At 36.9% G+C, this 13,964-nt stretch overlaps 3 protein-coding genes across 3 annotated transcripts; all 3 read right to left on the reverse strand.

The window, feature by feature from the left end:
- Nucleotides 1-113: 113 nt before the first annotated feature.
- LOC105213896 (transmembrane protease serine 9) lies at nt 114-10,511 on the reverse strand. The gene is made up of 14 exons (XM_054229931.1): nt 10,216-10,511; nt 9,598-10,160; nt 8,142-8,391; nt 7,898-8,073; nt 7,740-7,838; nt 7,136-7,386; nt 4,706-5,001; nt 4,461-4,636; nt 4,293-4,391; nt 3,932-4,230; nt 936-1,288; nt 696-871; nt 526-624; nt 114-463 (listed from the first exon to the last, which is right to left on the reverse strand). The coding sequence occupies exons 1-14, from the start codon at nt 10,470-10,472 to the stop codon at nt 153-155; spliced, it is 3,405 nt and encodes a 1,134-aa protein (XP_054085906.1). The 5' UTR covers nt 10,473-10,511; the 3' UTR covers nt 114-152.
- LOC105213905 (brachyurin) lies at nt 6,964-8,478 on the reverse strand. The gene is made up of 4 exons (XM_011187017.3): nt 8,142-8,478; nt 7,898-8,073; nt 7,740-7,838; nt 6,964-7,386 (listed from the first exon to the last, which is right to left on the reverse strand). Exons 1-4 carry the CDS (start codon nt 8,438-8,440, stop codon nt 7,082-7,084), a joined length of 879 nt encoding a protein of 292 aa, XP_011185319.3. The 5' UTR covers nt 8,441-8,478; the 3' UTR covers nt 6,964-7,081.
- An 884-nt stretch (nt 10,512-11,395) lies between the features above and the next one.
- On the reverse strand, nt 11,396-12,399 carry LOC105213922 (serine protease 1). The gene is made up of 2 exons (XM_011187040.3): nt 12,109-12,399; nt 11,396-12,045 (listed from the first exon to the last, which is right to left on the reverse strand). Exons 1-2 carry the CDS (start codon nt 12,363-12,365, stop codon nt 11,481-11,483), a joined length of 822 nt encoding a protein of 273 aa, XP_011185342.2. The 5' UTR covers nt 12,366-12,399; the 3' UTR covers nt 11,396-11,480.
- Nucleotides 12,400-13,964: the final 1,565 nt, after the last annotated feature.

Below are 13,964 nucleotides of genomic sequence, written 5' to 3' on the forward strand. Positions count from 1 at the left end.
ATCGATTGAATTAAAATTTAAATTCAGAACAAAATTTTTGTTTGGCGATTGTCAGCTATACTATACTTGTATATACATACATTATGCACAAGGAAAAAATAAATAATACTAAGTTTTATAAATCTTATTAAATCAATTTATTTAATTTCTATTTAGTAATATGCAACACCGGTATTTTCTTCGATCCAATCCAGGTAGGATGTGATGCGAGTGAACACACCTGGCCAGCCAACTTCACAACCCAAAGCAATACCATAGGAGGTGGCACCAACCAAAACAGTGCTTTCGCCATCGTTGTACACCAATGGACCGCCAGAGTCACCATTGCAAGTTGAGGTACCGCCAGTGGTCTTGATGCAAATGTTTGTGGCTGAAACGGAGCCAAGGAACCAACGGTTGCATGGTTTGTTCGCCAAAACTGGCACTTCAACCCAACGCAATTTGTCGGTGGCACCCTTAGCATCTGTACGTAAAACGGAAAGTGTTAACCGGCATGTTAGGAAATAAAATGTGTGCCCAACTTACCATCGGTAATCTTTCCCCAGCCAGAGGCGATCACTTGTTTGCCTTCGTAGGAGTCGTAGCTGGCTGATTTTTTGGGCAAAGCAACTGGTTGGATGTAATCTGAAGTATTTGAAGATATAGAAGATATAACCGTTAGTTTTAGAATAAACAATTTGTATGTAATTACGAACCGTTGAATTCAATTGGAACTGGCAGCTTGATGAGGGAAATATCATTTAGAAGCAAGGAAGAATCCCAATTTTCGTGCACAATAACGTTTCTGGCAGCAACGAAGATGATTTGTTGGTTCTTTTCGGTCGGGTCAGTACGATCCCAAGCGCCCAAGTACACGTCAACGCCAGTGGTTCTACGAAATTTTAAATATGTATTTACAATGAGCGAATGAACAATGTAGGACCACAATTACTTACAAATCATCTGTGCAATGCGCAGCGGTCAAGACCCAACGATCCGAGATCAAACTGCCACCACACCATGAAGCACCACGGGAAGTGTACAATTTCAAACCGGCTTGGTAGGGGAATTGTTTATGAGCGGCTATTTGACCGTTGGTGATACGTCCTGTAGGCCCATCGAGATTCATACGTGGATGATATGGGATTTCAGGATCCACATGCAATGGTGGCACATTGGTCCAATCCACTTTATCGGTGGAAGCGATTACGCTGCCAAAAAGGCAGACAGCCAAAGCGAATACTAACTTCATCTTCAATGATGAATTCAAAGAAAAACTAGCTAAGTCTCTGGCGCGTTTGCTTTTATACTTCAGAATTATGTGAACGGGTACTTGCAATGATTGTAAAGACCCTCGATAAGATAAGGATTAATTTATGCATCTGACTGTATCGGATAATGTATTGACATAAATCTTACCCGGTTTTTTATAGTTATAAATGCTTCATATGATTTAAAGTGTTCGACTTGAAGTTAATCGAGTCGAGTTTGTTTGTAAATATTGGCGCGTTTCTAAAAATGACGTTCGGTGCGTTTTATGGCTTTATTATATTGGTAGTGATTTCAATTCCATTGATTATTGCTATGGTTTTATATAGCCATATAGACTTGTGTACCGACACAATATGGGAATTTCTTTGACGTCACCCGTCTTCTATTTACTTGTACAAATAAGTTCTTGAAACTATTGAAGAAATAGGAAAGGGCTTGAATCAACCTAATTGATTAATCAGAAAGTGCAGAAAGAAATGGGTTCTTGCGGAGTGTTAGTGTGCTCTTGTGGCCTCAGAGTTGTTTATAGTACAAGATGAATGCTTTAAGAGTGTACGTAGAAAATATTATAACAATATTGCTCAACAATTTTAGGACCATAAGAGTAAAGTTTGTGCAAGCAAAATAATTATAACGATAGGTTTTGAGACCCAATAATCGTTGTTCTGTATACATGTCTTTAATTGGTATCTTATTTGATGAAACTGATGATAATATACTAAGGGAACTTAACTAAAAGCTTAATTTACAAAAACTTTATAATTTATCGTAAAGCCCTTCGGTAGACACAATTTTTGATAATTCCTGAAGATGAACACATAAACCAAAACTATGGATTTCCAACTCTGGACTCACAATATATGTATATAACTGGCCATGAGAAGAGTACGTATTTTCTAAATCAAAGCCACAAATTCTGTTAGACTGCGACCATTTTATACAACATATATGAAAAAAGAATAACTTACAATCAAATACTATTTCCGGAGGCAATCATTTTCGAAAGTTTCACGGGCGTGTATTCTGCGTCACATAGTTCGGTAGCATAGACGGGACTAACGATGTGACTTGTATTGAATTGTAACAAGAGACATAAATGAGATAGTTTTCAAGAAAATTTTTTAAAGAATATGAACTGAGACTTAACGATGTAAGACGAGGATGTTTGGAACGATAATAACGTGAAAGTACCAGAATATACACCAGTGCCTGAAACGTCTGTACAGGATTGGATGTACAGCACATACTTTAACCCTTCTGCACAAATTGGGTCAAAATGACCCAAATTTAAGAAACAAACGCGTATTACCATGCCTTAGGATGGCTAATTGCTTATAAAACCATTTTGATATCCTCAGTCTGAGTCTTATGATGAGTTGTACGTACACATTTTTTTTCCAGGACGAGCCAGTTTTTTTACATAATTTTTTAAAAACTTTTCGTACGCGTATACAATTTGTGGGTCATTTTGATCACCAAGACAATGTATGCTTAAATGTGACTAAACAGAAAAAGCGTGCTAGTGCTTCATCATTCGGCAGAGACTAGGGATGATCAGAAAAAGAAACTAGAAATAATACATCACTATAATGCGACTAAAGCAGGTGTTGATGCGCTGGACCAATTAGTAGCAACGTACACATGTAAACGCCAAACGAAACGATGGCCAGTTGCACTCTTTTCTAATATGGTCGATGTTTCGGGATATAACGCATATGTTATATGGACCGAACTTAACCCCGAATGGAACAGAACTAAAAACTTTAAGCGGCGATTATTTTTAGTAGACTTGGCCACATCTTTGGTAACCCCGCACATTGCACGCCGAAAGCGAATGCCCTATGGTCCTTCTGCAAAAAGAGTTGTGGAAAACATCCAGGAAGCAGTCGCAGCAGACACTCCCAGATTATCCACGGTCGTGCAGCCTCAAGATTCTCCTTTATGCTTCTTGGGTAAGAGTCAAAGGTGTTTTTATTGTCCACATACTAAAAACTCCAACAACCATTCAGTTCGGTTCGTTGCGATAAATGCTAGAAATTTATATGCAAACAACATAGTGTAAAGGCAGTTATGTGTATAAATTGTCAGAATTGATGTATTTTTTACTGACTCCTATTGAAAACAATTTTGAATTTGTTAATTTTATGTTAGAATAATAAAAAAATGAGTTTGCCATTATAATTTTACCATACTGACGTGTTTTTGCTATTGGGTCATATTGACCCACAATCTCAATTTGTGCAGAAGGGTTAAGACTGCACAGACCAAGTGTACGTTATTTGTCGCTAAGGTCTTATCATCGAAAATATTATTTATTTTTAACAATAGGAGGTACCTGTAGTAATTTCTGGTTAAATCGCAATAATCGTTTATTGTTCCAAACTAAATCTCTTGGCCAATCGTTTGAAATGATAATAATTATGTAAAAGCTCTCCTGATGTTCTCATATTCTTATGTCCCAACTATTATCCGGTTCGCTTCACACTCTGCAGACTGCGTGTCGTGCATACTATTGAACTTCGCATAAATTCTAACATACATATGTACTCATATACTTCTGCACAATGTGGTTCGGTAAGAATAAATATTTTTACAAATATTATATTTCGAAAAAAAAAAAAATATTGGGCATTCAGATATTATTCAACCATTTATTGTGTTCAGTTATTTAGTTGTTTACAACACCACTATTTTCTTCGATCCAATCCAAGTAGGAAGTGATGCGAGTGAACACACCTGGCCAGCCAACTTCACAACCCAAAACAATACCAAAGGAGGTGGCACCAACCAAAACAGTGCTTTCGCCATCGTTGTACACCAATGGACCGCCGGAGTCACCATTGCAAGTTGAGGTACCGCCAGTGGTCTTGATGCAAATGTTTGTGGCTGAAACGGAGCCAAGGAACCAACGGTTGCATGGTTTGTTCGCCAAAACTGGCACTTCAACCCAACGCAATTTGTCGGTGGCACCCTTAGCATCTGTACGTAAATCGGAAAGTGTTAACCGGCATGTTAGGAAATAAAATGTGTGCCCAACTTACCATCGGTAATCTTTCCCCAGCCAGAGGCGATCACTTGTTTGCCTTCGTAGGAGTCGTAGCTGGCTGATTTTTTGGGCAAAGCAATTGGTTGGATGTAATCTAAGTTTTTGAAAATAAATATATATAACCGTTAGTATTAGAATAAACAATTTATATGTGATTACGAACCGTTGAAATCAATTGGAACTGGCAATTTGATGAGGGAAATATCATTTAGAAGCAAGGAAGGTTCCCAATTTTCGTGCACAATAACATTCTTGACAGAAACAAAGATGATCTGTTGGTTCTTTTCGGTCGGGTCAGTACGATCCCAAGCGCCCAAGTACACGTCAACGCCAGTGGTTCTACGAAATTTTAAATATGTATTTACATTACAATGAGCGAATGAACAATGTAGGACCACAATTACTTACAAAGCATCTGTGCAATGCGCAGCGGTCAAGACCCAACGGTCAGAGATCAAACTGCCACCACACCAACCAACACCACGGGCTGTGTACAATTTCAAACCGGCTTGGTAGGGGAATTGTTTATGAGCGGCTATTTGACCGTTGGTGATACGTCCTGTAGGTCCATCGAGGTTCATACGTGGATGATATGGGATTTCAGGATCCACATGCAATGGTGGCACATTGGTCCAATCCACTTTATCGGTGGAGGCGATTACGCTGCCAAAAAGGCAGACAGCCAAAGCGAATACTAACTTCATCTTCAATGTTGAATTCAAAGAACTAGCTAAGTCTCTAGTACATTTGTTTTTATACTCCAGAAATAAGTGAATTATTAGTTGCAACGGTAATAAAGGTCGCCGATAAGATAAGTATTGATTTATGCATTCGACGGTATCGGTTTATTTATGGCATAAATCTTACACCGGTTTTTTAGTGCTATAAATGCTCTACGCGATTTAAAGAATCTCACTTAATGTTAATGTAGTCCAATTTGTTTGTAAATAGTAGAGCTTTAGGAGCGCTTTATTGCTTTATTATATTGAGAGCGATTTTAATTGCATTGATTAATACTGTAGTTTTATGTACTCAGTTCATAAAGAATGCGTGTGCTACAAAATATGCGGATACATGAAGGGTATAACTTTTGATCTATAGATAATAGATAGTGCGATTGCGATTAGTCTAGACGAACATAATGTACACATCCAATTTGCTAGTGAAAAAATTTAAGCAATAACATTCATTGATATTTGGGTAGTATACAATTTATTTTTGTCTTAAGGGATGGTGGTAAACGTTAGATTTATTTACGTTATTATTATTTGAGACATTAGTAAAGGAGAGATACAAATTAAGGGGTCGTCAGAATTGTATTAGGCGTAAAGTAGTATATGTAAAACTGAGATTTTCTGAGTGATAGTGCGTACTTGTCATTTTCATCTTGGAATTGCCCATTTATAGTACAAACAAGTAAGGAAGGGCTAAGTTCGGGTGTAACCGAACATTTTATACTCTCGCAATTTATTTATTTAACTTAATTAATATTATATAATACACAATTTGACCTACATATTCGTCATATATATTGTATAAAGTCCATTGAAAGTTGGAAATCCTAATATTAGGTTAGAAGCACCGAGGTCCTCATGTTCGAAATATGGGGCCTTGAAAACCTATGGTCCGATTTCGGAGATTTTTAGAAATGGGCTGCCACACTATAAATACAGTATTTGTGCAAAGTTTTTCACCGATATCTTCACTAGTGCTTACTTTATATATTGTAAAGTAAACGATTCAGATCATCTTCTAAGTTCTGGTATATAGGAAGTAGGCGTGGTTGTGATCCGATTTGGACAATTTTCACAACATATTATTGGGAGGTAAGGAAACTATTATAAACCAAGTTTCATTGAAATCGGTCGAGTGGTTTTCGACCCATAAGTGGGCGACGCCACGCCTATTTTCCATTTTGTAAAAAACTCTGAGTGCAGCTTCCATCTGCCATTTCTTATGTGAAATTTAGTGTTTCTGACGTTTTTCGTTAGTGAGTTAACCCACTTTTAGTAATTTTCAACCTAACCTTTGTATGGGAGGTGGGCGTGGTTATTATCCGATTTCTTTTATTTTTAAACTATATTAAGAAGTGGCTAAAAAAACGACTGCAGAAAGTTTCGTTTATATAGCTTCATTGGTTTGCGAGATATATATAAATACCCAATTTGGGAGCGGGACCACGCCCACTTCCCCAAAAAAATTACATCCAAATATGCCCCTTCCTGGTACGATCCTTTATTCCAATTTTTTTTTTTCTATTATAACTTTATTTATGGCTTAGTTATGACACTTTATGTGTTTTGGGTTTTCGCCATTTTTTGGGCGTGGCAGTGGACCGATTTTGCCCATTTCGAAAGCAACCCTCTCACGGTCCCAAGGAACATGTGTTCCAAGTTTCATTAAGATATCTCAATTTTTACTCAAGTTACAGCTTGCACGGACGGGCGGACGGGCGGACGGACAGACGGACAGACATCCGGATTTCAATTCTACTAGTCATCCTGATCATTTATATATATATAACCCCATATCTAACTCTTTTATTTCTTGGTGACACAAACAACCGTTATGTGAACAAAACTATGATACTATGTGTAACAGGTTGCGAGAGTATAAAAATGCACGGAGAGAACATTCGTCACCGTCAACAAAGTAAGAAGGATAACTAACCATGACTATCGACACGTCGAGATCGCAGAAAATCGATGACCGCTTTATTTTCAATTTTTACCGCATTTACACTTAAAAATGTTATACTTTAACTAAAAAGATATCAAGATTTGGTTATTTGCTCGATATGCCAGTTTTAGCTTCAATCCAGTCCAAATACGAAGTTACGCGCGTAAAAGGGGCTGGCCCACCAATCTCACAGCTATAGATAATATTGTAGGATGCCACGCCGATAAGTGTTGAGTCCTTAGCTAAAACCAGGGGCCCGCCGGCATCACCGTGACATGTGGACTTATAGTTATCAGTGCCGATGCAAATATTTGTTGAATGAATTGAGCCATAAATCCACGAATTGCATTCAGTGTTACTAATAATCGGTACATCAATCCAGCGTAGAATATCCGTGGGTTTGAAGTCATCTGAGTGTTAAATATGAATTTTTTTGGTATATTCTAATAAAATATTTATGCTCAGTTTAGAAATGAGAATTATTAATAAATAAGTGAAAGGGGTACTACGGCGAACTCACTCCCTCACTTCTGCTATGGAAGCTATACTGACGATAAGATATCAAATATGTACTCCGACAATAAAACTACTCATATCTTTAATAAAAAATTAATTCTCTTATCTGACTATCTGTTGTTTGAATTAATTTCGTGGATAATTTGCACAGATAAACTAGAGTTATAGTATCCAAATGAATTTAGATATATCCGTTCGGTTGAGACCATTTTATAAGATATAAATTAGATCAAAAATAAAGACTTACCATCGGATATTATTCCCCAGCCGGACGCAATCGCGATTTCATTTTCAAAAGATTCATTAACTGCCTCTCTTTTCGGAAGTTTCACTGGCTGAATGAACTCTGAAACATAGCAGATTAATTATATATATTTGCCATTAATTAAACTCACATATACGTACCAGTGAATTCCAGCGGCACTGGCAGTTTAATTAGGACTAAATCATTTGTAAGCTCAATGTCATCATAGTTCTCATGCAAGATTATGTGTTTCCTTGTTACATAAATAACGTGTTGACCCGCCTCTTTGCGATCTAATCTATTGAAAGCACCCACATACACATTTACACCAGCGATGCTGTATTAATATCCAAGAGTAAGTGAAAAAATTTAATAATGTTACTAGTAAACCGAAAAGGAACTTACAGCGCTTCCGTGCAATGTGCAGCGCCAATAATCCAACGATCCGAGATGATAGATCCGCCACACCAAACTCCCCCTAAAAGTGTAAAAAACTCCAAACCCGCTTGATAGGGAAATTGTTTACGTCCAGCTATTTCTCCATTAATAATGCGCGCACCAAAGTTCCTCTCATGTAATTTAGGTTGAATTGCATCCGCAGGATTCATATGTGGACGCACAACGGTCGACCAGTTCAGCTTGCTCTCTGAGGCAGCTACGGCGGTAATCGCGCAAATTACAATAAATACAGTTAGGTAAGACATTTTTGGTGGACTGTCGTGTCTTTAGAGAAAATCTAACATTTATAATATTTTTCCAATATTTATGAACTTTTATCGAAAAATTAGATTATATACATACATACTTGGATATATAGAATGCCGGTAAAATATTTTTATAGATACCATATCGAGTTCTTTTTATCGGTAGTACTATTGATATCAAACTTTCTTGTTGTGAAATAAATAAAATTTAATAACCGTTATAATGTAGATATATCAGATGTAGTAGATAAGCATGTAAATATGTGCATTAAATCGGGTCAAATGGTGTTGAAGATTTGTCAGAGCAGATATTATGGGACTAGCTTTCTATCCGAAAGTATATCCATTCATAGACAAAAGTTTTTAAAAATTATGTATGTACATTGTCATAGCACGTAGGAGGTTCGTAGCTGAGCGGTTCCATACATATTTATTTCACATAATACATCTCTTAATCTGTATGTTCAATAGAATAGAGAACACAATCAAATTAAAACAACACTTATTTTAAGTTTATTCAAAACATAGGCGTAAGACGTAAAGGTACTTACGTATTCGTAATCATAACTCACACATATGCATAATACGTAACGAGCGAACAAGTTTCTGCTGTAATTACAATCATTCGCGCCTAAAAGTTTGCTTTTCAACTTGCACATTACTTCACATGGGTTGCCAACACGCTATAAAACAAAATTCACTTGATCACTAACAACACATTCTTACACATTTCCACTACATTATAACAAAAAAAAAAAAAAAAAAAAAAAAAAAAAACAAATTCCATTAGTATGAGTTTATCAAAAATTCAATATACTATTATTTATCTTGATCTATAGGTCACGGATCATAAATAAAGCTGGAGAATTACCGTAATAAATGATCGGCTGCTGCTATCATATATTCCTTAGCAGAAGAAGTCAATTCGGAAAAAGATTGAAACCAAATTTTAAACATATTCTATTACAGAATATTCCTTCATGAAAAACTTTTCAATCCAATCCTTATTTATTCATAAAACGTTAGCTAAAACACTATTTTTGATGAATAAATAACAATAACAATAAACATATATTATATTTTAATATTGCTTTATTTGATTTATTATTGCTTCATGTATATACGTGTGTGTATACAAGTGCCCAAGGGCATTATTTAAGCAGAAATACCAGTATTGCTCTTAATCCAATCCAGGTAGCTGGTCACACGAGTGAAAGCAGCTGGATAACCCTTAGCGCAGCCGGCACTAGCACCGTATGAAGTCAAACCGATCTGTACGTTGGAAGATATAGCTACCAATGGGCCACCAGAGTCACCATTGCAAGTGGACACACCACCTGCAGTAGAGATACACAAGGTAGATGAAGACACGACTGCAGTACCATAAATATTGGAGCAGACAGTGTTGGCAACCACTGGGACGTAAGCATAACGCAAATCATTTGTTACGCTGGTCGCTGCATCGCTGATACGTCCCCAACCGGAGGCAATAGCGATTTCTCCAACATAGGTAGGGTATGAGTTCGAGATTGGGGGTAAATTTACGGGTTGTATTCTGTTAGTGTATTCAACGGTTGGGATTTTGATGAGAGAAATATCATTCCTCAGATATTGCGAATTCCAATTTTTGTGGATGATAATGCCGCTTTTGGTTACGGTGCGTGTAATTTCGGGCGATGTACGCACGGTTGTACCCAAGTAAACAGTCACAGATTCAACACTAGCAGAGAAATGGAATTTAGTACAAAGAAAGGAATCAAAAATTTATAAAATACCCATCAGTGCAGTGAGCAGCGGTAAGGACCCATGAGTTGCCAATCAAGGAACCACCACACCAGGCTGACGAGAAGGCGCTCAATTTCAAGGAGAGTCCAACTTGATACGGGAACTGACCAGGAGCGGCCAGCTGACCGTTGGTGATGCGTCCTTCCAAGCTGTCCTTCAAGACGGGTACATCCAATGTGCGTTGGTAAAGTACTGGCGAAGCGTAGGCCGAAGCCAAAAGTAAAGTGAAAAATACTAGGAACTTCATGTTGCGACTCTGGAGAGCTAGTAACAATTTCTTAGTCACTCCACTTTGTTTTTATAGAAAAATGGGTAAGACGTTTATAAGCAAGTAGTACAATAAAATATTAGTTCTTACTAAAAACCCATATAGAGTGGGGGTCTATGGTATATGTACGATTGTACACATTTAATTGTAAACCCTTTAATTTATGACTCCATTGTCTTATCAATCTTAGGTAATATTTGCTTTAATACTTAAAAATAAAAATATTGCATTCATAATACCACTAGCAATACTGTCAATAGTATATCTGCATTTCCCTTTGGATTTTTTTCTATTTGGTATTTTTTCTTCTACAACTAGAAATTTTAAAGTCGTTTAATGACGTGTGCAAATATATAGTTCTCATAATCCCGTTTCTATACAACACATTTGTTTTTTCTTCGAAATTGATTTGTTGTCTGAACTTTTTTTATGTAATTTTATAATGATTTTGTATGATCTCTCAAAGGATCTGCAATTGTTTCTAAATTTCGCAAGTGAGCGACGAATTCAGTGTTGAAATCAAGTGTGCTGCTTTATTGACTTTATATATATGTATGTATATATCGGTAAGAATGTATAATTCGGGTCTAATATTAAGTCACTAACAATAAGTTCGGGATTAATATAAAGTGCGCCTAAAAGAATGCTCTTCTGTTATTTCATATCATTTTCATTTTGTTTTAAAGAAATATAGTAATTTTAAGGTAACCGATCCAAAGTAGCTGATTTTTTTAGCCGCAAATTTAGAAGTCTTCCATCGCGGAATGTTGGGAATGATTGCAAAGTCAGAATGTGGAAATGAACGCATGAAGGCAATTAATCATCCCAGTGAGAACTTTGTACATTTATATTATGGGAATTGATAGATCCATAATGAATAAGTGATGGTACCAAAAACACTATTTTTGTAATTGTTTGCCAATATTTTCAAAATATTTTATTTAATTCGTAATCGTTTAACTATATGCAAATGTGTCAGTATCAAACTTAAGCGGAAATGCCAGTATTGGCCTTAATCCAATCCAAGTAGCTGGTCACACGGGTGAATGCAGCTGGATAACCCTTAGCACAGCCGGCACGAGCACCGAAGGAAGTCAAACCGATTTGTACGTTGGAGGATACCGCAACCAATGGGCCACCAGAGTCACCGTTGCAAGTGGACACACCACCGTCGGTGGAGATACAGATGTTGGTAGCAGTCACAGTCGAAGTGCCGTAAGTCTTGGCGCAGACAGAGTTGGCAACGATTGGCACGTAAGCAAAGCGCAATTCATTTGTCACACCGGTAGCTGAATCGCTGATGCGTCCCCAACCGGAGGCAATAGCGGTTTCTCCAACATAGGTCGAGTAGGAGTTCGAGATTGTGGGCAATTTCACGGGTTGTACACGGCTGGAGTAGGAAACGGCTGGGATCTTGATGAGAGAAATATCATTCTTCAGATTTTTGGAATTCCAACCTTCATGGATGATAATATCGCTCTTGGAGACGGTGTATTGAACTTCGGCTGATGTACGGACAGTTGCACCCAAGTAAACAGTCACGGCTTGAACACTGCAAGGGAAATATAAATAAATAAAAAGGAACAATGAAAACTAATGTAGGTGTATAATTTACCCATCAGTGCAGTGAGCAGCGGTAAGGACCCAGTTTTGTCCAATCAAAGAACCACCACACCAGGCCGACGAAGAGGCGCTCAATTTCAATGAAAGTCCAACTTGGTACTTGAATTGACCAGGAGAAGCGAGTTGGCCATTGGTGATGCGTCCTTCCAGACTGTCTTCCAAGACGGGAACTTCCAATTGACGGTGGAAGAGTACTGGCGAGGCGTATGCCGATGCCAAGAGTAAAGTGAAAACTACTAGGAACTTCATGTTGCGACACTGAAGAGCTAATGATACCTTTTGAGTTAAATGTCCACCTTTTTATAGGAAAATTGAGGGCCGCTTATAAATATTAAATAATTTAGGAGCTTTAACGGAATTAAAACTTTGATAGCGTTTTTCGAATGACGAGATCTTATAGTATTCCTGAGTGCGTACACACTTAAATATGAAGACTATAAATTTTGACCATAAACTATATTGACATATCAGTTTTTGGCTATAATAATATATTTCTGGAAAAAATGTAGCTATCTGACTGTATCATATGTTCCGTTTTTGCTAATGTTATCATAATGACTTTTCGCGGCATTATTGTCGGCTGCAATTCTCAGAATGACGTATGTGAGTATTAGATGTTGAACCATAAATCTTATAGAAATGGGGTCTTAACAGCACGTACGCCAATATCAAGCGATAAGAAGTATTTGTGTTTCCTTTTATTTTTTTCTGAATGGTACATTTGTCGTCTATACGCCACGCAGTCTCAATGAATGAATCGTTATTAGTTACTTTTTTATATTTTTATTGTCTCAACGATCTCTTAGAGAAGCAGTTTTGTTTCTTAGCTCCGCCAGTTTCTACGGCATCTATTTCTTGAATTTCTTGCAACCGTTCATTACCAAATGAATTCATCTAATTTCATTTTTCCATTTTGAAGTAGGAGGATGAGTTTTAGTTACGCCTAAGGAGCGGAGTGGATTCATAATGATCATAAAGCATCGTACTCTGGACTTTGTTATGCAGTATTGAGAATAATTGTCTTCTCGAAATTCTTCAGAACTTAAAACTTCCAATTGGTATTTTGTTCGAATAGGACTTTAGCCAGAACTTGAGATTGGTGCATACTACCATCTCGCAGGTTCATGGTTCGAAATGGTGACAACCCCTATGATGGTTATTTGTAATAACTAAAACTTATTGACTTAGAGTATCTACGTCCATTCTTTCATCGGTCTATCCATGCAATAAAAGGTTGAGGTTTGGTACACGTCAATTTCAATAAACGAAAATATATGGTGATATATAGTCACTAATGGCGATAAAAATATTCATTTTCGGCATACATGGTTAGAGTAGAATTATAGTAGGGTAGAAATTTGTAAAAGAGGATATGGTCCCGCCCTCTAACATATTTAATTAACAATTAATTTAGAATCACATATATACAGTTACTATTAAACCAAAATAAGTGGACTATTTCCTTCTTATTCATATTTCTTATTTTTTTTTATCGGTGATAAACCTTCTCACCAACATATAAAGGTTTTTATTAAAACTACATCACCGAATATGTAACATATTTCAGCAATATTTTCGAAGTTTATTTCGGTTGCATAATGTAATATATGAAGACCAAAATAACTTTGCGTCCACTTACATCTACATAGTATTTCATTGTTGGATAGAAGAATACAAGATTCCCAAGCTCTCTTCTCTTCATAAGTCCCTTTCTAGTCCATCATTTTACTTTTGAACCTAAGATACGATTATAGTTTAACATTTGAGGGCTGGATAACGCAAAATCGTTAAAATGTGGGTAGTCCAAAGAATACTCCCCTTAATTGAGGTCGATTATTCATATCAAAT

The sequence above is a fragment of the Zeugodacus cucurbitae genome, chromosome 4 (assembly GCF_028554725.1).
Source record: "Zeugodacus cucurbitae isolate PBARC_wt_2022May chromosome 4, idZeuCucr1.2, whole genome shotgun sequence".
Classification (NCBI taxonomy): Eukaryota; Metazoa; Arthropoda; class Insecta; order Diptera; family Tephritidae; genus Zeugodacus; species Zeugodacus cucurbitae.